Here is a 27214-nt window from a genome sequence, read left to right as displayed (position 1 = left end):
AGATCCCTGGTGGAAAATAACACCTTAAGATGTTCTCCTGAAATGTAAGACCCCAATTACTAATTCTTGTGATCTTTGGAGAAATCACATTACTGTAGGCTGGATAATACAAGATGGATCCTTGTGATTTTCTGTCGCCAACAATAGTCTAATATAATGTAATCAAATGTATCAGTTTAGAGTGAGGTAAAAATGGTGCAAATTCTGCCAAATTTTGCCACATAATACTACCCCCTATGTACAAGAATATAACTACTATAATACTGCTCCTATGTACAAGAATATAACTACTATAATACTGCCCCCTATGTACAGGAATATAACTACTATAATACTGCCCCCTATGTACAGGAATATAACTACTATAATACTGCCCCCTATGTACAAGAATATAACTACTATAATACTGCCCCCTATGTACAAGAATATAACTACTATAATACTACTCCATATGTACAAGAATATAACTACTATAATACTGCCCCCTATATACAAGAATATATCTACTATAATACTGCCCCTATGTACAAGAATATAACTACTATAATACTGCCCCCTATGTACAAGAATATAACTACTATAATACTGCCCCCTATGTACAAGAATATAACTACTATAATACTGCCCCCTATGTACAAGAATATAACTACTATAATACTGCCCCTACGTACAAGAATATAACTACTATAATACTGCCCCTATGTACACGAATATAACTACTATAACACTGCCCCCTATGTACAAGAATATAACTACTATAATACTGCCCCCTATGTACAAGAATATAACTACTATAATACTGTCCCCTATGTACAAGAATATAACTACTATAACACTGCCCCCTATGTACAAGAATATAACTACTATAATACTACCCCCTATGTACAGGAATATAACTACTATAATACTGCCCCCTATGTACAAGAATATAACTACTATAATACTGCCCCCTATGTACAAGAATATAACTACTATAATATTGCCCCCTATGTACAGGAATATAACTACTATAATATTGCCCCCTATGTACAGGAATATAACTACTATAATACTGCCCCCTATGTACAAGAATATAACTACTATAATACTGCCCCCTATGTACAAGAATATAACTACTATAATACTGCCTCCTATGTACAAGAATATAACTGCTATAATACTGCACCCTATGTACAAGAATATAACTGCTATAATACTGCCCCATATGTACAAGAATATAACTACTATAATACTGCCTCCTATGTACAAGAATATAACTACTATAATACTGCCTCCTATGTACAAGAATATAACTGCTATAATACTGCTCCCTATGTACAAGAATATAACTACTATAATAAAACATAGAAAAAACGGAGGGACACCGTCTCTCCCCACCCCCTCTACGTGTTATACATCTGGATAATCCTGACCGCCGAAACAAAGTGCAAGAATTGTTTTCACATACCAATCTCATTGATGACTCTGAAGCGCAAATGCGCGATCTATCGCACAAGCTGGAAAATTTGTTAATTACCCAAATGAAACTCTGGTGGGACTCCACAACGCTTCAGACGTATTCTGACAAACAAATGATCCCCAGAGGCTTGCGGATAAAGAAATTTCCTTCGACCGAACAAAGTTCGGAATTCGAACTTAAATGGAACGAAATACTATCCAATTGTTCCTTCCAGCTTATGACACTGATCATAAAAGATGAACAGGATCGTTTGGCAACACTAGAAAAAGAAATTACCACACTTCAAACACAACTTTCACAATACGAATCCAACAGTGCATATTCTGACCTATCAAATAAAACACAGGAACGTCTCAATGCGTTAGAAACGACCATTATGCAGGTCAAGAAGGAAAAATTCCAAAGAGACTTAGAAGACTACACAACTAACCAGGTCTATTTAAAACCGTCCCAGTCGAAATACAAGTCTATCTTACGTAGAAGACACAGACGAAACAAATCAAAAAGCAAAGTCACATTCTCATCTTCAGAATGTGACTCAGACCTGAATACAGATATGTCAGATGTGGAAAATAACCCTCACCCTCAAACACAGGGTTCAAAAAACGACAAAGCTGTGGCCAAAGTGCCCACAAAAAACACCGTAGAGGGGGCAGGAAACACAAGGGACAATCCACTCAAACGCATGCATACTACCAGACAAACAAGAAAGTAAAGTCAAGTGTGCAACGTCCAACGTCCTCCAGTCATCCAATCCATTCTGTCAATGATGATATGAGTATTTTAAACCTGTCTGCCACTATTCTATCGCAAGACCAGATTGAGGTCCTCAGGAAAGGTTTAAGCTTTGCTCCTACCAATAATATGGACCTTTATCATACAATTAAGGATGTTAACAAATGTATCCGTTTACTTACTGTTAAGAAACACTTCTACAATCAACAGGACAGACAAGATCATACTAATCGAGAATCCCCCAACATGGTCAATCACACTGGGAGTGAAAACTTTGACCAGAAGTCAAGTTTTAATACTGCCCCCTATGTACAAGAATATAACTACTGTAATACTGCCCCCAATGTAAAAGAATATAACTACTATAATACTGCCCCCTATGTACAAGAATATAACTACTATAATACTGCCCCCTATGTACAAGAATAGAACTACTATAATACTGCCCCCTTATGTACAAGAATATAACTACTATAATACTGCCCCCTATGTACAAGAATAGAACTACTATAATACTGCCCCCTATGTACAAGAATATAACTACTATAATACTGTCCCCTATGTACAAGAATATAACCACTATAATACTGCCCTCTATGTACAAGAATATAACTACTATAATACTGCACCCTATGTACAAGAATATAACTACTATAATACTGACCCCCTATATACAAGAATATAACTACTATAATACTGCTCCCTATGTACAAGAATATAACTACTATAATACTGCCCCTATGTACAAGAATATAACTACTATAATACTGCCCCCTACGTACAAGAATATAACTACTATAATACCGCCCCCCTATGTACAAGAATATAAATACTATAATACTGCCCCCTATGTACAAGAATATAACTACTATAATACTGCTCCCTATGTACAAGAATATAACTACTATAATACTGCCCCCTATGTACAAGAATATAGCTACTATAATACTACCCCCATGTACAAGAATATAACTACTATAATACCGCCCCCCTATGTACAAGAATATAACTACTATAATACTGCCCCCTATGTACAAGAATATAACTACTATAATACCGCCCCCTATGTACAAGAATATAACTACTATAATACCGCCCCCCTATGTACAAGAATATAACTACTATAAAACTGCCCCCCTATGTACAAGAATATAACTACTATAATACTGCCCCCTATGTACAAGAATATAACTACTATAATACTGCCCCCCTATGTACAAGAATATAACTACTATAATACTGCCCCCTATGTACAAGAATATAACTACTGTAATACTGCCCCCAATGTAAAAGAATATAACTACTATAATACTGCCCCCTATGTACAAGAATATAACTACTATAATACTGACCCCCTATATACAAGAATATAACTACTATAATACTGCTCCCTATGTACAAGAATATAACTACTATAATACTGCCCCTATGTACAAGAATATAGCTACTATAATACTACCCCCATGTACAAGAATATAACTACTATATTACTGCCCCCTATGTACAAGAATATAACTACTATAACACCGCCCCCTATGTACAAGAATATAACTACTATAATACCGCCCCCCTATGTACAAGAATATAACTACTATAATACTGCCCCCCTATGTACAAGAATATAACTACTATAATACTGCCCCCTATGTACAAGAATATAACTACTATAATACTGCTCCCTATGTACAAGAATATAACTACTATAATACTGCCCCCTATGTACAAGAATATAACTACTATAATACTACCCCCATGTACAAGAATATAACTACTATATTACTGCCCCCTATGTACAAGAATATAACTACTATAATACCGCCCCCTATGTACAAGAATATAACTACTATAATACTGCCCCCTATGTACAAGAATATAACTACTATAATACCGCCCCCTATGTACAAGAATATAACTACTATAATACCGCCCCCTATGTACAAGAATATAGCTACTATAATACTACCCCCATGTACAAGAATATAACTACTATAATACCGCCCCCCTATGTACAAGAATATAACTACTATAATACCGCCCCCTATGTACAAGAATATAGCTACTATAATACTACCCCCATGTACAAGAATATAACTACTATAATACCGCCCCCCTATGTACAAGAATATAACTACTATAATACTGCCCCCTATGTACAAGAATATAACTACTATAATACTGCCCCCTATGTACAAGAATATAACTACTATAATACTACCCCCATGTACAAGAATATAACTACTATATTACTGCCCCCTATGTACAAGAATATAACTACTATAATACCGCCCCCTATGTACAAGAATATAACCACTATAATACTGCCCCCCTATGTACAAGAATATAACTACTATAATACTGCCCCCTATGTACAAGAATATAACTACTATAATACTGCCCCCTATGTACAAGAATATATCTACCATAATACTGCCCCTATGTTCAAGAATATAACTACTATAATACTGCTCCATATGTACAAGAATATAATTGCTATAATACTGCCCCCTATGTACAAGAATATAACTACTATAATAGTACCCCCTATGTACAATAATATAACTACTATATTACTACCCCCTATGTACAAGAATATAACTACTATAATACAGCCCCCTATGTACAAGAATATAACTACTATAATACTGCTCCATATGTGCAAGAATATAACTACTATAATACTGCCCCTATGTACAAGGATATAACTACTATAATACTGCCCCCTATGTACAAGAATATAACTACTATAATACTGTCCCCTATGTACAAGAATATAACTACTATAACACTGCCCCCTATGTACAAGAATATAACTACTATAATACTACCCCCTTTGTACAAGAATATAACTACTATAATACTGCTCCCTATGTACAGGAATATAACTACTATAATATTGCCCCCTATGTACAGGAATATAACTACTATAATACTGCCTCCTATGTACAAGAATATAACTACTATAATACTGCCCCCTATGTACAGGAATATAACTACTATAATATTGCCCCCTATGTACAAGAATATAACTGCTATAATACTGTCCTCTATGTACAAGAATTTAACTACTATAATAAAACATAGAAAAAACGGAGGGACACCGTCTCTCCCCACCCCCTCTACGTGTTATACATCTGGATAATCCTGACCGCCGAAACAAAGTGCAAGAATTGTTTTCACATACCAATCTCATTGATGACTCTGAAGCGCAAATGCGCGATCTATCGCACAAGCTGGAAAATTTGTTAATTACCCAAATGAAACTCTGGTGGGACTCCACAACGCTTCAGACGTATTCTGACAAACAAATGATCCCCAGAGGCTTGCGGATAAAGAAATTTCCTTCGACCGAACAAAGTTCGGAATTCGAACTTAAATGGAACGAAATACTATCCAATTGTTCCTTCCAGCTTATGACACTGATCATAAAAGATGAACAGGATCGTTTGGCAACACTAGAAAAAGAAATTACCACACTTCAAACACAACTTTCACAATACGAATCCAACAGTGCATATTCTGACCTATCAAATAAAACACAGGAACGTCTCAATGCGTTAGAAACGACCATTATGCAGGTCAAGAAGGAAAAATTCCAAAGAGACTTAGAAGACTACACAACTAACCAGGTCTATTTAAAACCGTCCCAGTCGAAATACAAGTCTATCTTACGTAGAAGACACAGACGAAACAAATCAAAAAGCAAAGTCACATTCTCATCTTCAGAATGTGACTCAGACCTGAATACAGATATGTCAGATGTGGAAAATAACCCTCACCCTCAAACACAGGGTTCAAAAAACGACAAAGCTGTGGCCAAAGTGCCCACAAAAAACACCGTAGAGGGGGCAGGAAACACAAGGGACAATCCACTCAAACGCATGCATACTACCAGACAAACAAGAAAGTAAAGTCAAGTGTGCAACGTCCAACGTCCTCCAGTCATCCAATCCATTCTGTCAATGATGATATGAGTATTTTAAACCTGTCTGCCACTATTCTATCGCAAGACCAGATTGAGGTCCTCAGGAAAGGTTTAAGCTTTGCTCCTACCAATAATATGGACCTTTATCATACAATTAAGGATGTTAACAAATGTATCCGTTTACTTACTGTTAAGAAACACTTCTACAATCAACAGGACAGACAAGATCATACTAATCGAGAATCCCCCAACATGGTCAATCACACTGGGAGTGAAAACTTTGACCAGAAGTCAAGTTTTAATACTGCCCCCTATGTACAAGAATATAACTACTGTAATACTGCCCCCAATGTAAAAGAATATAACTACTATAATACTGCCCCCTATGTACAAGAATATAACTACTATAATACTGACCCCCTATATACAAGAATATAACTACTATAATACTGCTCCCTATGTACAAGAATATAACTACTATAATACTGCCCCTATGTACAAGAATATAACTACTATAATACTGCTCCCTATGTACAAGAATATAACTACTATAATACTGCCCCCTATGTACAAGAATATAGCTACTATAATACTACCCCCATGTACAAGAATATAACTACTATAATACCGCCCCCCTATGTACAAGAATATAACTACTATAATACTGCCCCCTATGTACAAGAATATAACTACTATAATACCGCCCCCTATGTACAAGAATATAACTACTATAATACCGCCCCCCTATGTACAAGAATATAACTACTATAATACTGCCCCCCTATGTACAAGAATATAACTACTATAATACTGCCCCCTATGTACAAGAATATAACTACTATAATACTGCTCCCTATGTACAAGAATATAACTACTATAATACTGCCCCCTATGTACAAGAATATAACTACTATAATACTACCCCCATGTACAAGAATATAACTACTATATTACTGCCCCCTATGTACAAGAATATAACTACTATAATACCGCCCCCTATGTACAAGAATATAACTACTATAATACTGCCCCCCTATGTACAAGAATATAACTACTATAATACTGCCCCCTATGTACAAGAATATAACTACTATAATACTGCCCCCTATGTACAAGAATATATCTACCATAATACTGCCCCTATGTACAGGAATATAACTACTATAATACTGCTCCATATGTACAAAAATATAATTGCTATAATACTGCCCCCTATGGACAAGAATGTAACTACTATAATACTACCCCCTATGTACAATAATATAACTACTATATTACTACCCCCTATGTACAAGAATATAACTACTATAATACAGCCCCCTATGTACAAGAATATAACTACTATAATACTGCTCCATATGTGCAAGAATATAACTACTATATAATACTGCCCCTATGTACAAGGATATAACTACTATAATACTGCCCCCTATGTACAAGAATATACCTACCATAATACTGCCCCCTATTTACAAGAATATAACTACTATAATACTGTCCACTATGTACAAGAATATAACTACTATAATACTGCTCCATATGTACAAGAATATAACTACTATAATACTGCCCCTATGTACAAGAATATAACTACTATAATACTGCCCCCTATGTACAAGAATATATCTACTATAATACTGCCCCCTATGTACAAGAATATAACTGCTATAATACTTTCCCTATGTACAGGAATATAACTACTATAATACTGCCCCTATATACAAGAATATAACTACTATAATACTGCCCCCTATGTACAAGAATATAACTACTATAATACTGCCCCCTATGTACAAGAATATAACTACTATAATACTGCCCCCTATGTACAAGAATATAACTACTATAATACTGCCCCCTATGTACAGGAATATAACTGCCATAATACTGCTCCATATGTACAAGAATATAACTACTATAATACTGCCCCCTATGTACAAGAATATAACTACTATAATACTGCCCCCTGTGTACAGGAATATAACTGCCATAATACTGCCCCCTATGTACAAGAATATAACTACTATAATACTTTCCCTATGTACAGGAATATAACTACTATAATACTGCCCCTATATACAAGAATATAACTACTATAATACTGCCCCCTATGTACAAGAATATAACTACTATAATACTGCCCCCTATGTACAAGAATATAACTACTATAATACTGCCCCCTATGTACAAGAATATAACTACTATAATACTGCCCCCTATGTACAGGAATATAACTGCCATAATACTGCTCCATATGTACAAGAATATAACTACTATAATACTGTCCCCTATGTACAAGAATATAACTACTATAATACTGCCCCTATGTACAAGGATATAACTACTATAATACTGCCCCCTATGTACAAAAATATAACTACTATAATACTACCCCCTATGTACAAGAATATAACTACTATAATACTGCCCCCTATGTACAAGAATATAACTACTATAATACTGCCCCCTATATACAAGAATATAACTACTATAATACTGCCCCCTATGTACAAGAATATAACTACTATAATACTGCCCCCTATGTACAAGAATATAACTACTATAATACTGTCCTCTATGTACAAGAATATAACTACTATAATACTGCCCCTATGTACAAGGATATAACTACTATAATACTGCCCCTTTGGCTCTTTAGTCATGGGTTCATTCATATTCCATAATCTTTCTCTGCTGAGATAAGTTGGGCTGTTTGTCATACAGATGTGCTTTATTGCCACTGGGTGTCATTACTATATGATACGATATTGCAACACCCCCCACCAGGGCCGAGCCTTTCTTCGGTGGCTGTAGACAGCTGGAGCCCAGAATAAAGGATTGTCTGGCTTATGCTGCCTTGGGCAAACTATGGTCACGGTGCTTTATATGGGGACCGAAGGGCTGTCCTACAGCCTGGCAGGTCTCCAGCAGGTGGTGTGTGCAAGAAATATGGAGGGAGAGGCTGATTAAGGTTGTTTCTCTCTGGGGCAACCCCTGAGTGTCTGTAGGATGAATTCCTGGGTGATGGAGGATGGGGAGCCCATCATGGTGAAGCAGCCTGGATCCAGGTATCAGACGGAGGCAACATTGTACAAATCAACTTACGGTTCTTTATTGGAACTTGAACCACAGGCAATGGCCTAACATCAACATCAGCAGGTTCAGTAGGCTGGAAAGCTGACAGGAGATAGCTGGTCCACAGTAAGGTTGCTCACAGCCTGGTAATAGCTTCAGGCTGTGCTGGTAGATAGAGCGAGTCAGACAGTGGACCTCTGCTCTGGGACTTAGTCTCCTGACTTTCCAAGGGTGTCCGGCAGTGGCCTGAGACAACTCTGCTTCCTGGTAGTGGGTCTGGATGGCATCTCTGCAGGAGCTGCACACTGGACTTTCTTCTCAAATGCTGACTGAACCCTCAGACCATGTGTTCCCACCCACAAGGGGATTTTATACTCCCCTAGTGAGATGGCTGCACTCTTCAATCAGCTTCCTGCTTGCTTTAGTACTAAGGATATCATTGGTTAATAATATTTCACATGTTAACTCTCGTCTTAACAGGCAGTGGCTTCACTCTGAAATTACTAAGTTTCCCATGTTACAGACCTTGGCAGGGGCGTTGCAGTAAGATTTTATATGGAATTTAGTGTTGAGGTAACGTCTTCTGTAGCAGCAGATTCCGAATGACACGATAATGTTATTTTTGAGAAGATTACATTGGCTGAAAATCCTCAGTAACAAACAGAGAGGCAAATTACTTCCTTCCACATCCCAGATTTGTTATGACTTCTGTCATTATAATATCCGTCTTCTACTTAAAAATTAACTTTTTTTTTGTTTTTCTTTCTTTTTTTTTTTTTAAGCTGCAATTACAGATTGATTCTCTAATCCATATTGTGCAGCGCGCGCCCGGTGTTCTCGGCTCGGTTTATTTTCAGGGTATTAGCATTGCACACAGTAGGATAAGGAATTATTGATCTGGTTTCTCTTCCTTGTGCTGGTGGGATGCGGCAGAGCTGCGCACATACATACATATTACTCATTGCTGGAGGAAAACGGGGAAGAAAAGTTTTGTTTGCTTGTTGGTTTAGTCGGCATGGAGGTGCTGTGATCCCCTTAGCCAAAAGCCTAGTCCCATAATGCCAGTCAATAACAATGTCCCCTGGGTGCACCCATAAGATCTCTGGTAACAGGGTCTCACATGTCCAGTTTATAGTCCCCCCCCCCTGACATGTCAAATGTCAAAATCCATCATGATAAGCTACTTACTCATAGATCCAGGTAATCTTCTTATATTTGTGATCCATGGCCTCCTTCCTTCTGAAATCAAATGGTAAAGTGATGCTAATGAGCCTGAAGGGCTCTGGGGGGTGTTACCAGAGTCCCTGCATGATGTGGCATTACAGGTTTTTACACTATATCCAAGGAAAGAGGCCATGGATATCGAATATAAAAGATTACCACAGTCACGGTGCCTGGATCTATGAGTAAGTTTCCCTGGTTTATCAGGATGGACTTTGAGGGTAGATTTCCTTTAACAAAAGGGTTCCCTCACACATAGCACCCACAATGATGACTATCATACATAGCACCCGCAGTATACCCCCTATACAGAGTGTTTATAGAGGGTCTCACACAAACAGCATCAGCATCAGAGTACCCCCAATACACTATGGGGTGCTGGTGGGGACCCGGGGCCCTGAGCCATGGGGATTATGCCTGCCAGTATGGGTACTGGGGGGGCAAGCGGGTCATAGACCCTGCCAGTGCTGTGCTGCAGCTTCGGTGGATGCCATGTGATGCCGCACACAATAGCATAGGGACCCACTACAACGAGGTCACCATGAAGTGGTTGGTGGGCTTATACAATTTGATCAAAATGTAACTAAGAACCTGGAGTTGGTTATATAATGTAGCCTAGCGGCAGTAGATCATTGTGTGATGTGTGGATGTGCGGTCCAGTTCTTTTTCTCTGTTCATGTTGGTCCCCCAATACACTATGCTACCCGGCTCCTGCCCTCTGTGCTATTACAATATCTCCATAATAACAGGGATCCCCTGAACAATAATAGCAGGGTCCCCACCATACATAACACCAGCATTCACACCCCAGCTCACCCTTCATCCGCCTCGCTCCCTGCCCATTGTATGCCAGGACACATAGGGGTCATAGAAACCCAAAAAGCGGTCAGGATGGGGAGATTTATATGGTTTCGACAACAGAAAACTGTTGGAAAATCCATAATTCTTTATATCTGGGCCAATGTGTCCTCATACATAAGACCAACAGTGTGACCCCTACACCCTTAAAGGGAACCTGTCACCAGGGACCTCATTTTCACTAAAGACAGGTTACAGAAGCCCTTCACACCTGCAGTGCAAAAATGCCTCTCTGCCTTTTCTAAGCATTTGCATTACAAAATAATTGTGTGTTATAACTTACCTTGCACCCTGACAGAATCCTCTGTATAGTCCCAGGGGTTGGGCTTTGGTTTGGATGCATTTAAAAAAAACAACACATGTGCTGCAGACTGCTCAGCTCTCAGCCCCCACCTTTGTGCTCCTGTACTGCTCCTCCCTCCTGCGGTCACAGCCTGGTGAGCTGACATGAGTGGGGGAGGAAGGAGCAGTACAGGAGCACAAAGATGGAGGCAGCCTGCAGCACAGAGAAGTCACATGCTGTTTTTTGAAATGCATGCAAACCAAAGCCCAACCCCTGTGACTACCCCAGGATTCTGTCAGGATGCAAGAGTAAGTTATAGCACACAATTATATTGTAATGCAAATGCTTAGATAAAGCAGAAAGACAGATTTGCACTGCAGGTGTAATAAGCTTTTACAACCTGTCTCTATTGAAAATGACGTCCCTGGTGACAGGTTCCCATTAATCATGCTATGGTGGAAGGGCATCCGAAATTTTTTTTGCCCCAAGTGTAATTAAGGAAGTTATTATTTTTTACTTCTTTGGTGCTGGAACCTTTTTTTCCTTTCCCATAAAGTTATACCAACAGTAAGGAAAGGGGTGTCCGAAATATGGGAAGTAGGTTTTAGGGTGTGTATAGGGCGTATGGGGATTGTGTTTGTGTAAGTGCTCTGGATTTTAGTAGTAGGGATGTGGTCTGTATTTACGTTATCATTTTGTTTTTGTATTTATTTAGTCTGGGTTGGAGTCTGAATTTCTTTAAAGGGCCTGCACTTTTTCATTTATCATTTTTATTATCTGTTTTAAAACTTTATTTTATTTTTATGCTAATTACCTTCAGAGGCTACTCCAGCATGGGGTAGCCTCTGTGAGCTCCGGGGCTAAGGCTACTCCTCTCCTTGAGCGCTCCCTCAGCTTTCATGCTGCCTGTGAAAGCTCCTGTTCCTCTGCTGATTTCACTGAGTGCTGGGAGGCATTGCCCCTGTGAGGGTATTTTTTGCCGCGTTCACAGGTGGCATGGACACACATTGGGGTGGTTCTGCAGAGACTACTCGGGGGCGTGGAGTAGCCTTAGCCCCGCAGCTCACAGAGGCTACTCCACACCCCCAGGTAGCCTCGGAAAGTAATTAGTATAAAAATGAAATAAAATTTTAAAATAGATCAAAACTGTATGGGGTTGAAGGATGTTTGGGGAATCTACTTTCAGGATCTACTAAGTAGATTCCTGACAGAAGATATTTTTTTTAATTATCATTGATAACTAATAAGGGTTTTTAAGAGCGCCTCTCCCTCTGGAGGACCCATCAACTTTGTACATTAAGTGGGCATCCTATTCATTTCAGTAGGGACCTGTGTAATTCTTCATTTCTCCTCCGGGGGTGCTGTAGGGAAATTGAAAACCTGCGGCTAGGCTTTTCCACACATTACAGCTGAGTGTTGGACATCATCTCATTGGGGTAAAATAAAAATTAAGTGAGTTTCCCTGTTCCAGTGTTGCGGTGACCATCACGGAAGTGTCAGGGGTCATGATACCCGTCATGATACCCGTTTATCCCCATTAGTGGATCCTGTGACCACTGACTCTTTCAGCAACGAGTGTCAGGAATCATAACTCTAAAACTGGAGTCGGAGCAGGGTAAATACATGTTGTTATTTTTATTTTTACCCTGGGGCTTCAAGGTTTTTTCCCGCCTCAAAATTTTATGAAAATCCAGAACTGGTTGAATATTGATATAGTTGAAATAAATAACATCATTTGCCTGATTGGAAGGTTTGTTGTTTTTGTGTGATTAGTAAGTGACCCCCACACGTGGAAGATGAATATTCATGGGGCAGACGCTGATCATTATCTCCTGCGCGGCGGAGCGGCGGTCACCGGCTCGTCATTATGCAGCAATGTGAAATCTGTAAGTGTTGTGTTATGATGGTCTGCCAGGAGGATGTATGATCTGCAGATATACAGATGGAGGGGGGGGGGGGGCTAGGACTCCCCCTTTAAGCTTTCAAGTTAGTTAGTGGCCATTAGATCTTTCATAATACAAACACATTGCGATCCGAGCAGAGCCGAGGAGTGTGCTCTACACAGCCATGTATCCAATGATTTACATCGACATGTGCAGAATTATTAAAAGCTATGTCCACATTTCTTTTATTCTGCTCCAATGTCTTTACCGTTTTGTGTACACAGCCTCTGTGCAGACCTATGAGTCTCCATGGTAGCAGATAAACTAACTATATATAGGTTCCAGGTCTCCATAGGGTGACAGAGGCTCAGTGGGCCCATTTGCGGTGAACGTATGTGGTGGCATTATATACATCCCCCTAATGGGTTTGTTAAACAGATTTGCCAGGGTTTGGTAATTCTGTGCATCTAGTAAGGCACTAGTATCCAAGCCCTTTTTTTGTGGACAGCTTTGATGAGATAAGGCTATGAATGGGCCCCCTGGCAGCTATGGGCCCCAACACTTGCCCAGGTGTGCCGGGTGCTGGCGCCGGCCCTGAGTTTGTTGTTTCAGTTCTCTCTTCTATCTGTCCCATACTTCCTGTTTATGTTTAAATTGTATGTAAAAAAAGGCAAATGACTGCAGAATCTGACTACAGATTCTTTTTTGTTGTCTGTTACCATAGAGACAAATCTGCAAAACATCTAGAGAGGCACAGATAACACAAATAACAACCAAGCTCTATGAAGTTTGGTGTTGGAATCCTATCTGCCCCAAACTTCGAGCTCATGTACGTAATGTGCTTATGACTCCAGAATCTGACTACAGAGTGTTTGTTTGTTGTCTGTTACTATAGAGACAAATCTGAAAAACGTCTACATAGACACAGATAACTTAAATAACAACCAAACTCAATGAGGTTTGTTGTTGGAATCCTACTCTCTTCTATCTGTCCCAAATTTTCAACTTACGTACGAAATGTGCTTATGACTCCAGAATCTGACTACAGTCTCTGTTTGTTGTCTGTTACCAGGAAGATACATCTTTACATAGACCATATTAGCCTCCAATATGGCCGCTATCACTCAATAGACAAAATCTAATTTACTCAAGAAATCACTAATTTTCAAACTTTCATCACCATACTGTGCAACCCTCAATAGAGCAGAAAGAGAAGCAAGACTGAGCATGTGTGTCCACCTCTGCAAATTTACAGCGGGACACAGAATAGCTTTTCAGTATAAACTGCAGGGGGCGCTATTTGAACACCATTTATGAAATATCCTTTTTGTAATTAGTATAACTTTACTAAATGTATACAACATTTCAGAAGTACGATCCGGGTATAGCTGTCAGCAATATTCTTCATATTGCACCCCCTATAAAACTGAGGACTAGTTGTACTATGGGACTAGGCCAAGTTCTCAGACTACACACCTGCCTTGTCTGTGGTCACATGCATGATAGATGGAGAGGACATCTCTGGAGATCGAGTGTCATCTCTCCTGTCTCATTCATCATGCAATATGTTTCCTGTGAAATACTGGAGATCTTCCATCGTGTCTGTAATGAATATTAATCACCACATGTTATCAAGCAATTATGATACAATATACCAAGGCTAATGTTATTGTCACCCATCACTTAAAGGGGTTTTCTTACAGTGCTCTACAAGATAGGGGTTAAGTGTGTTATCACAGGGGGTCTGGGTGCTGGGACTGCTAGTAGATGGAGTGTTGCTGTGTGAATACACAAATACAGCTAGTGACAGGTTCCCATAGAGCCCTAGTAACTAAATGTCACCCTCACTCATCTATACTCCTCCCCATGCTCCATTCTTCCTTCTAATCATTTAGTGCTTCATGTCATGTGACCATGGTGATGTCATCACTAATGTTTGCAAAATCTACCCCATGGATACATCTGATCACATGAAATCACAGCATGCCTCCATGGAGGATGGGGAGGAGTAGAAGTCCATGGAGGCATGTTGTGATTTCATGTGATCAGATATATACATGGGCTAGATATTAATGTCACTGGGCATTGGACCATAGATGACATCACTCTGGTCCCGTGACATAAAGGGCTTAATGGTGAGTAGGCATAAGGCATGGGGAGGAGTAGAAGTCCATGGATTGCCTCCTGGGAATCCCATTTTTACCTAGCCAAGCCTTTATGTTTGCATTCAGGACAGGTTCGTTGTACGGCAGCTAGCTTTACGATTGCAGACGGATTTACTCTCTAATGCTTCTATAGGGAGGGATTTCTCCTTGGGGTACAATGTATATACAGATGGTTTCCTAAATTTCCATCCATGATATATCATGGTGATAATGACTAATAAAGTCTTACATTTCTTTCTTGGCAGATATTCAGGAATTTTATGAAGTCACGTTGCTCAGCTCCCACATTGGTTATGAAGAGAAGATCTCTGAACTCAACCACGTAGCAGAATTATGGGAAAAAAACAACTCACTATCGGCTGGAGCCGAGAGCCCACAAAAAGCTTCCGAGGTAATGATCCAAAAGCCTCCCCCACATAGACATGAAATGTAATTATAGACCGTCTGATGCCAGATAGATCCTTGAGTAAAATAATCACAACTAGGGGCACTGTAGTGGTATAGCAAAACACCTATAGTTTTGAAGTATATACAAAGTAACTCAACCAGCAGAATAGTGAGTGCGGCTCTGGTAGATAATACAGGATACACGTCGTCATCTGTACAGGATAAGTATTGTCCAGTTTTCCGTTGGAGACTATAGTAAATGTGACGGGTCATGCATTCAGGCCCCGGTCCACCCTCTACCCACCTCGCTCCCCGCTAGGTCTCCACCCCCACACGTCCATAGTGACATGCGAGTCGAAGAAACTCCGAAAATGGCAGGGAAATGGATATTCATATGGTTTCTCCACCAGAAAACTGGTGGAAAAGCCATTATGAATCTCCCCAAGTGACTCCACCACCAGCAGAATAATGAGTGCAGCTCTGGAGTATAATACAGGATGTAACTCAGGATCAGTACAGGATAAGTAATGTCATGTATGTACACAGTGACTGCACCAGCAGCAGAATAGTGAGTGCAGCTCTGGAGTATAATACAGGATGTAACTCAGGATCAGTACAGGATAAGTAATGTCATGTATGTACACAGTGACTGCACCAGCAGCAGAATAGTGAGTGCAGCTCTGGAGTATAATGCAGGATGTAACTCAGGGTCAGTACAGGATAAGTAATGTCATGTATGTACACAGTGACTGCACCAGCAGCAGAATAGTGAGTGCAGCTCTGGAGTATAATACAGGATGTAACTCAGGATCAGTACAGGATAAGTAATGTCATGTATGTACACAGTGACTGCACCAGCAGAATAGTGAGTGCAGCTCTGGAGTATAATATAGGATGTAACTCAGGATCAGTACAGGATAAGTAATGTCATGTATGTACACAGTGACTGCACCAGCAGCAGAATAGTGAGTGCAGCTCTGGGGTATAATACAGGATGTAACTCAGGATCAGTACAGGAGAAGTAATGTCATGTATGTACACAGTGACTGCACCAGCAGCAGAATAGTGAGTGCAGCTCTGGAGTATAATACAGGAGGTAACTCAGGATCAGTACAGGATAAGTAATGTCATGTATGTACACAGTGACTGCACCAGCAGCAGAATAGTAAGTGCAGCTCTGGAGTATAATACAGGATGTAACTCAGGATCAGTACAGGATAAGTAATGTCATGTATGTACACAGTGACTGTGTCAGGGTCTTAATCGACAATTAACCGGTCCAGTCAGTCACCTCAAATTAGAGCAAGTGTGCACGTTTTCAAGATAAAATCTGAGATAAGATTATTCAGTTTTAATCTTAAACAAGCTCCGCACTCTAGCTTTCATGACAGCAAGATTAGACTTTACTTCCGTGTTTGTAGCTTTTATACAAAAGAGAGAAAGGTGTGGTTCTACATCATATAGCATCATAATGGGAAAGGGTTAAGCAAATGTGTCTAGCATCCGATGTGCCCTGGTTGGTCAGTTCCAGTATCTGGACAGATAATGTCCTGGACGTTGTGTTTCGATATGAGGGATGAAGCCTTCTTGGAATCAGGAATGTTGTTCTTTTCCTGGAAATAGGGTGTTGGCTGTGTAGTATCAGTGGATGCCGGTGCCATCTTAAGTAATATATCTGAGCATATTGCTGAGGAGGAAAAACTTTACTATTTGCCAGCTATATAAAAGTATAAAAGTATAAAAATATAAAACTATAAGCTCATATACAAATATTCTCCTTCATGTATAAAACTATAAAACTATGAAGCTCATGTACAGATATTCCCCTTCACAACTGCACCAGCAACAGAATAGTGAGTGCAGCTCTGGGGGATAACACAGGATGTAACTCAGGATCAGTACAGGATAAGTAATGTCATGTATGTACACAGTGACTGCACCAGCAGCAGAATAGTGAGTGCAGCTCTGGGGTATAATACAGGATGTAACTTAGGATCAGTACAGGATAAGTAATCTCATGTATGTACATAGTGACTGCACCAGCAGAATAGTGAGTGCAGCTCTGGGGTATAATACAGGATGTAACTCAGGATCAGTACAGGATAAGTAATGTCATGTATGTACACAGTGACTGCACCAGCAGCAGAATAGTGAGTGCAGCTCTGGAGTATAATACAGGATGTAACTCAAGATCAGTACAGGATTAGTAATGTCATGTATGTACACAGTGACTGCACCAGCAGCAGAATAGTGAGTGCAGCTCTGGAGTATAATACAGGATGTAACTCAGGGTCAGTACAGGATAAGTAATGTCATGTATGTACTCAGTGACTGCACCAGCAGAATAGTGAGTGCAGCTCTGCAGTATAATACAATATGTAACTCAGGATCAGTACAGGATAAGTAATGTCATGAATGTACACAGTGACTGCACCAGCAGCAGAATAGTGAATGCAGCTCTGGGGTATAATACAGGATGTAACTCAGGATCAGTACAGGATAAGTAATGTCATGTATGTACACAGTGACTGCACCAGCAGCAGAATAGTGAGTGTAGCTCTGGGGAATAATACAGGATGTAACTCAAGATCAGTACAGGATAAGTAATGTCATGTATGTACACAGTGACTGCACCAGCAGCAGAATAGTGAGTGCAGCTCTGGAGTATAATACAGGATGTAACTCAGGGTCAGTACAGGATAAGTAATGTCATGTATGTACACAGTGACTGCACCAGCAGAATAGTGAGTGCAGCTCTGGAGTATAATACAATCTAGTTTAACTTCCATAGATTTATTTTGTCCATAGCTGTAGGATATTTTACAAAAATAAGTGAAACACACTCAGCTTATTATTATAATTATTCTTATATCCATATTTCCTAGATAATGTAGGTTTCGCACAGTCCATTACATAGTCGTTTTTCCAGTAATGACGGGAAATTTTCTTCCTTTTTTTTACCAATTATGAAATGAATGAAGTATCTTTATTCCCTGATATGTGACAACACCTTCTCTTCTGGCACCGGGGCCTATGAATAATTCATTGTTACCTATTCCTGCCGCGGACACTGCTGTTAGCTGTGGGTTGTATCTTCTTTGTATCTCATTCAATCTCTTTTTTATCCCTCTTCATATACAATTGGCGGAATGTGCGTATCTATGACAACAGCGATAGCAAAAGTAGCAGGACATCCTCCGCCTATAGCCGGAGCGGGTCAGGAGGGAGTCAGACACGTTTAGGCTGTAATTAAGGAAAACATTTTGTGCATCTTCTTCATTGTGTCTTATAATGGAGGCTGCGGCGCCCGTCCTCCCGCTGCAGTAATATCCTCCAATGTTACCGTGACACTAAACGCGCCGCTATCTTGTTTTGGAAAAATTTGGTTCCCCCGGTCAGGGTTGTTATGTTACTGTAAATGAAAGGGCAGGTTGTCACCGAAAACAGCAACATAGGAAAAGGTCAACAGCTCTGCCCTTTATTTATCCTACTTTAAGAAATGTCTTAAAGGGGAGGTTTCATGAAGATGATGCTTTTCTTTTGGATATGTCCAATTAGTGTTGCCTAGAGCCATAGGGAATGACCGCTAACTTGACTAAATGGATCATGTATTTTATATGGGCAAAAGTTACAGCCACAACTTTCAAAAGTCACATAAGATTAAAGGGATGGGCTCTTGTGATGAAGCCATTTTAAATGGAGTTCACTTCATGAATTCATTGAACGATCATCCGCCAGATCACAAATTGATTTGGACAGGGGAAGTTGCAGCGGCCACTACAGGGGAAAAATAGTATTACATGCAGTTATTACAAAAAAACAAAAAAAAAACTGCCCTTTATGCTGCCCATAAAGAAAAGGTATTTGGGCAAAAGGACCTTTGGCAAATATAAAAAGTAAAAAAAAAATGTAATCACATACATGTCATTACTTATCCCAAAATCCTGGAGACCCCAATGGGATCAGGAAGGTGTAACCAAGAAAGTAAAGTGTACGGATCCTACAGGAACCTTCGTCATAGCAGTCTTCAGCAGTGTGCCTGATACCCAGGGACATTATTAGTTCTACATTACTGTTTGGCCCCCTGTTTGGCCCCCGGAGCTGTGACCCTCTCACTTCCAGTCCAGTTATCATTGCTGGAGAATTGGAAACCACCAGCATGCTGGAACTGGTCGTTGGGGCAATGGAAGTACCCTTTGTTTTTGTTTTTTTTTTAGCTGACACCTGACTTGGTCCCCAGGAGGTTTTTCAGAATCCCTGTAAAGGCTTTTTCCCTTTAGGCCTGGTGCCGATGAGCGAGGTCACTCCGAGAAAATCCTAGATTTTGCAGACCGAAGCTTGAGCAAGTGGACTGAACTGAAATGCTGAATTTAGACCAATGATCCAAATTTACCGCCAGCGTATAAAGTGTGTTTCTCATGCTGAATTCACTTCACAGCTGGTCTTAAAGAGATCCAACTTAATCGTTGTGACAATTCCTGAGCTACTGCTTTATCAACACTCACATCAGCAATTGGCATTAAGGGTATTAAGAAAATTCTTAGACCCAAACGTGGCAAACCGATGGTGGCCTACAGGACCTACATCATCCAGTTCCCTGCTCGCAGTGCTGGACAGAGAGGTAGGAGATAAAATCTTGAGTTCATTGTTCAGTTGCCTCTCAGTGGTCTAATTATCCAACTACAAAGCTATACTTGAGGCTGGACTTCTCTGCCAGTGATTTTGTTGTTCTAACACTCACCTTTATCTGCTGCCTGACCTGGACCAATGAGCGATTGGTCATTACTTTTATTTCCTTGAGTGTATTAAGAAAATTCTTAGACTTGACCATGGCAAAGCAACTGTGGCCTACAGGACCCATATCTTCCACTTCATCAACACAAGTGTCATGTTCCCTGCTTGCAGTGCTGGTAGATGGCTAATTTGACAACTGAGAGGCAACTGAGGTAGACAAGAGACAAAATATTCAGTTCCTTGCTCAGTTGTCTAATTAGCCATCTACAGATATATACTTGGGGCTGGACTTCTCTGCCAGTGATTTTGTTGCTCTAACACTCACCTTTATCTTTTGCCTGATCTCAACGATTGCTGCCTGACCTATTGCTATATTTTCCAATTATAATTTTATGCCTGATTCTATAATGCATCGTGTTAGGCCTTGGTTCATGCCCCTCACTATTATGTTGACTATTATTTTGTCTCTCGTGTACCTTGGTTTGCCTCGGCTTGCTGACCGTAGGTTTTCACTTCTCCCTTTCCTTCATGTCGCCAACGTCATCCAGTTGGGGGGCTGTCACTTTGGGTGGTCATAAATTAGGAAGGGGCTTATAGGAAGCTGAAGGTGGGCTACATCTTAAAATCATCCCAACGTCTTGTTTAGTCTCTGGTTTGCTGTCGGTAGGAGCAATTTGTTTTATTGTCCCTTAATGATAATTAACTTCCTCCTCACTTGGACAAGTAATTACAATAGTGACAGATGGAAATGAACGTCGTCAACCCCACAAACCTTCCCGTTAGTTAAACACCATGAGCCGGATATAGAATACAAAGCAAGGAAAATCAAAATCAAATGTAAATGGGGCCAAACTGCAGAACCCCATGTCACCTGTAGACAATGGTGGCGCTGTTCTTGGAAGAAAGCAGCGCTGTTTTACTTTGTGATTGAGCTAATAAAATATGATGCAGCGTCGTATTATACATCTATTTTTAAAGTCTCCAGTTAGATGTTTTTTACCGACTCCCATATAAACCTTTAATTCCCAGCGTAGCGCAAACCTGAGTAATACAGAACAATGCGGCTTTAATTTACGGTGTTCCAGAAGATATTGTAGATGCTTTTATCGTTGATTTGGGAAGGTTTTCATACTCTATAATAATAAGTAAAATGTGCTGTAAAATCCCTCCCAGAAAAAGAGCGGAATCTCTTCGGATAAGAGTGATATCAATGTAGACAAATAAAAGGAGTAATAAATAATATCAGCTAACGCTCAGAGCGCAGACTACATACAGTAGTAATAGGACTGAATCCGGCTTTGCTTAGGCCCTGGGGCCCATATTCATTGTTTTGGAGAAGAATTGTACCTCTATAGTAATAATGCCATATAGAACTTATGTCATAGTGTCATGCGGTATAATAGTGCTATACAATATAAACATAATAGTGTTATACAATGTACATATAATAGTGTCATACAGTGTCTATATAATAGTGTTATACAATATACATATAATAGTGTTATACAATATACTTATAATAGCGCTATACAATATAAACTTAATAGTGTTATACAATATACATATAATAGTGTTATACAATATACATATAATAGTGATATACAGTGTCTATATAACAGTGTTATACAATATAAACATAATAGTGCCACACAGTGTCTATATAATAGTGTCATACAGTGTCTATATAATAGTGTCATACAGTGTCAATATAATAGTGCCATACAGTGTCCAGATAATACCCTGCTTATATGATACATGACTAGTGCCATACAGTCTCTACATAATAGCAACATACAATGCCCAAGACAGGAACCATACAGAGTAATATCATTCTATGAATTGTCTATATCAGTGGTGGCAAACCTATGGCACGGGTGCTAGAGGTGCCACTCAGAGCCCTTTCTATGGGCACCCCATCACCCTAGGGCAGGGTATGCCAGACAGGACTCAAGGCCTCTTGCAGTCCCAGGCAGCCCAGGACCCTAGAAGGAAGCTACAATGATAATCCAAACTTCTTCTCCTTCTTTCTACTGTATTGGTGTCCTCGGGTGCCTATACAATTTAATCCTGTGAAAGAGCAGGTAGTAATAAGTTACGGCTTAAATTGTCGCATCGGCACTTTGTGAAAAAAATGTGGGTTTTGGTTGTAGTTTGGGCACTCAGTGTCTAAAGGGTTTGCCATCACTAGTCTATATAGTAGTGCCAAACAATGGCCAATTAATTATTACTCTAACTATCGACCTCTGTTTAATAGCATGATACAGTACCTCTACGATATCGCCACACAGGGCCTACATACTGCCATACATTGCTTATATTTTAGTGAAATGTGCCATGCAACCTGAATAATAGTAAAAACTGATACAGCTCACCAAATGTAGACGATGGCACGGAGCAGAGAAATGAGAGACCTTACACAGAGCAGGGAACGCTGAGTTGCTTCAGGTAAGAAATCCAAAATTCCAAGAAAAAAAAAAAAAGAGGTAGCTCCGGCAGGTAATTATACAATCATTACATTTATTCCATACAAAGGCTTAAAAACATGAAGAAAGTGCACAAAAATAGAAAAAGTTGACGCGTTTCAGACGGGGGTTGGTCATACCCCGTCCAAAACGCGTCAACGTTTTCTATTTTTGTGCACTTCCTTCATGTTTTTAAGCCTTTATATGGAATAAATGTAATGATTTTATATTTACCTGCTGGATTTCTGCACAATCGTACCCAACCTTACTTATGTCATAGTAGGGCTCATTTACTAAGGGTCCGCACGGTGCATTTTCGCTGGGTTTCCCGACTATTTCCGATTTGCGCCGCATTTAAATGGGGTTTTTGGTGCACGGGACCGGATTTTGGCGCAATGGCGCCAATTTGCATGCAACACAAATCGGGGGCGTGGCCGACGGACAACCCGTCTGATTCGGACTAAGTGCCGGATTTACAATTCAAATTGTGTCGCAAGACAATGCACTCACATACACCGGGAAGAAGAAGGTGAACTCCGGGGGACCTCAGCGGGGAAGCGACACATGCAGGAAAATGGACGCCCGATCTTGAAGAATCGCATCGGACTTCATCTACGTCGGAGAACACACCTCGGGGATTGCGACAGGACCGGGTAAGTAATCAACCTACAGGTATGTTTTGGAGTGTGAGAGGAAACCGGAGGACACGGAGGAAACATGAGGGTATAAGATATGGACTAAAATGAAACAAAGCTGCAGTACCTTTCACAGCCTGATGTCAGGTGTGGAGCTATTTTGGAACAATACAGTCTTGTATTCTAGGCCTATACATCCCCTTTAAGTCTATGCTCTTCCTCATACACAGACTGTGTTATGGAGATATTGCGGAAGGAATAGATTTGTATGTTAATGTGTAATGATTACTAAAAAAGAAACATTTAAAGAAAAGGAAAGATGCCCAGAAGCACTTACTCCCCGCATGATGCATTAGATATTTAAAGGATCGGTGGAAATGATGACTCCATTAGGTTTATAATGTATGACTCCAGGGGAATATGAAAAATTATTTGGCAAAGAAAAGTGCTTGGTAAGCTGATTTTGAAATTTTACTATCTTGTTTTAAGACCCCCCTGGAGATTCAGGAAACTAGGGGTTAATTGTTTTGTTTAATTGTTTTTATCTTCAAGAATGGGAGGGCACTTATTTATTGTTCCACAGACTTGGACTCAAATATCAGGACCCCCAACTATCAGGGGTCTTTTATTTGGTACACCCTCTACCTCAATAGTTTTTGCTATTTTGTGATGAAGCCCTATAAATCCAAATCGAAAAAGACGGCACTGACCGATGTGGAGGTCAATCTGAACTCTATTAGTAGGATGCCAACAGTGCAGGACTGTTAGCACTATGTATCTTCAATGCATTACCTGGTAATTGATGTAAATTCCTTCTTGGCTTTGCACCTTTGTATTGCCATTATCATTCTAGATCAGCGATGGCGAACCTATGGCACGCGTGCCACAGACAGCATGCAAAGCCGTTTCTGTTGGCACTCGTACCGTCGCCGGTAAGCCTCTGCCCGCTGCCCGTAAAAATTTGTCTATGCGAGCGGCGGAACTACGCGCCGCTCCATAGACAGAACCGCAGAGTTTTTGCGCATGCGCGGTAACTTGGGAAGCGCTGAAAGTTTCAGTCGCTCCCATAGAAACCGCGCATGCGCAGTAATTATCCCGGGCCGCTCCGCTCTGCTCCCTCCCGGTCCGCACTGCTCTGCTCCCTCTGTCCCGTTCCGTAGCCCCCCTCTCCTCCGCTCTGTAGCCCCCCTCTCTACCGCTCCTTAGCCCCCCTCTCCTCCGCTCCGTAGCCCCCTCTCTTCTGCTCCGTAGCCCCCCTCTCTTCCGCTCCATGGCCCCCCTCTCCTCCGCTCCGTAGCCTCCCTCTCCTCCGCTCCGTAGCCCCCCTCTCCTCCGCTCCAGGTGGGAGTGGAGAATGCGTAACCTGCATGCATTCCTGGAGAACCTTCCTGTAGAATAAAAGAAAATAAAGTAAGTTTATCTGTGTATATGTATGTAATGAGTATATGTATGTGTATATGTATGTAATGGGTATATGTATGTAATGAGTATATGTATGTGTATATGTATGTAATGAGTATATGTATGTAATGTGTATATGTATGTAATGTGTATATGTATGTAATGAGTATATGTATGTAATGAGTATATGTATGTGTATATGTATGTAATGAGTATATGTATGTAATGAGTATATGTATGTAATGTGTATATGTATGTAATGAGTATATGTATGTAATGAGTATATGTATGTGTATATGTATGTAATGTGTATATGTATGTAATGAGTATATGTATGTGTATATGTATGTAATGTGTATATGTATGTAATGAGTATATGTATGTGTATATGTATGTAATGAGTATATGTATGTGTATATGTATGTAATGAGTATATGTATGTAATGAGTATATGTATGTGTATATGTATGTAATGTGTATATGTATGTAATGAGTATATGTATGTGTATATGTATGTAATGAGTATATGTATGTAATGAGTATATGTATGTAATGGGTATATGTATGTGTATATGTATGTAATGTGTATATGTATGTAATGAGTATATGTATGTAATGAGTATATGTATGTGTATATGTATGTAATGTGTATATGTATGTAATGAGTATATGTATGTGTATATGTATGTAATGTTGTATATGTATGTAATGAGTATATGTATGTGTATATGTATGTAATGGGTATATGTATGCAATGAGTATATGTATGTGTATATGTATGTGATGTGTATATGTATGTAATGTGTATATGTATGTAATGTGTATATGTATGTAATGTGTATATGTATGTGATGTGTATATGTAGGTGTTTATGTATGTGATGTGTATATGTAGGTGTTTATATGTGTATACATTTATATATAATATATATATATATGTATATTCTGTATGCATTTTATACTATATTACGTATATGGAGGGGGCGTCTCTCCTAATTGTAGGTTATTTCCTGACTGCACACCCAATCCTAACTCTAGGTTATTTTTTGACTGTGCTTCCGAGCCTAACTCTAGATTACTTCCTAACTGCACTCCCAATCCTAACTCTAAGTTATTTTCTGACTATGCTCCTAATCCTAACTCTGGGTTATTCCCTGACTGCATTTCCTAACCTAATTGTAGGTTATTTCCTGACTGCACACCCAATTTTAACTTTAGGTTATTTTTTTGACTGTGCTCCCGAGTCTAGCACTAGGTTATTTCCTGACTATTTTCCCAATCCTATTTCTAGGTTATTTTCTGACTGTGCTCCCAATCCTAACTCTAGGTTATTTCCCAACTGCGTTCCCATGCTTAACTCTAGGTTATTTCCGGACTGTACTCCTAATCCTAACTCTAGGTTATTTCCGGACTGTACTCCTAATCCTAACTCTAGGTTATTTCCTGACTGTTCTCCCAATCCTAAATCTAGGTTATTCCCTGACTGCCCTCCCAATCCCAACTCTAGGTTATTCCCTGACTGCCCTCCCAATCCCAACTCTAGGTTATTTCCTGACTGTGCTCCCAATCCCAACTCTAGGTTATTTCCTGACTGTTCTCCCAATCCTAAATCTAGGTTATTCCCTGACTGCATTCCAAATCCTAACTCTAGGTTATTTTCTAACTGTGCTCCCGATCCTAAATCTAGGTTATTTCCTGACAATGCTCCCAATCCTAACTCTAGGTTATTTCCTGACTGTGCTCCCAATCCTAACTCTAGGTTATTTCCTGACTCCCACTCCCAATCATAACTCTAGTCCATTTCATGACTTTGCTCCCAATCCTAACTATAGGCCATTTGCTAACTCTGGCATAGAATTGTGCTATTACCTGCGACCGTTCAAGCCTGAATGGTCGCAAGCTGTATGTAGTGTGGAGGTGCAGGAAAGTCTCCTGTATTTGCATAATTGCTCCACCTGCCGGATTTACTAAAGTCTACGGCAGAAAACCAGCTTA

At 39.8% G+C, this 27214-nt stretch overlaps 1 protein-coding gene across 2 annotated transcripts in view; it reads left to right on the top strand.

Moving 5' to 3' along the window:
- The window catches only part of DLG2 (discs large MAGUK scaffold protein 2), an 860202-nt gene that overhangs the window by 89692 nt on the left and 743296 nt on the right, over positions 1-27214 (top strand). For both annotated transcript variants that reach the window (XM_072134001.1, XM_072134002.1), the window contains exon 3: positions 15847-15992. In XM_072134001.1, the coding sequence (XP_071990102.1) occupies positions 15847-15992 (146 nt within the window). The remainder of the gene's footprint in view (positions 1-15846; positions 15993-27214) is intronic.

This window comes from Engystomops pustulosus, chromosome 2 (assembly GCF_040894005.1).
Source record: "Engystomops pustulosus chromosome 2, aEngPut4.maternal, whole genome shotgun sequence".
Taxonomy (NCBI): Eukaryota; Metazoa; Chordata; class Amphibia; order Anura; family Leptodactylidae; genus Engystomops; species Engystomops pustulosus.
This window is presented reverse-complemented; position numbering and strand designations above follow the sequence as displayed.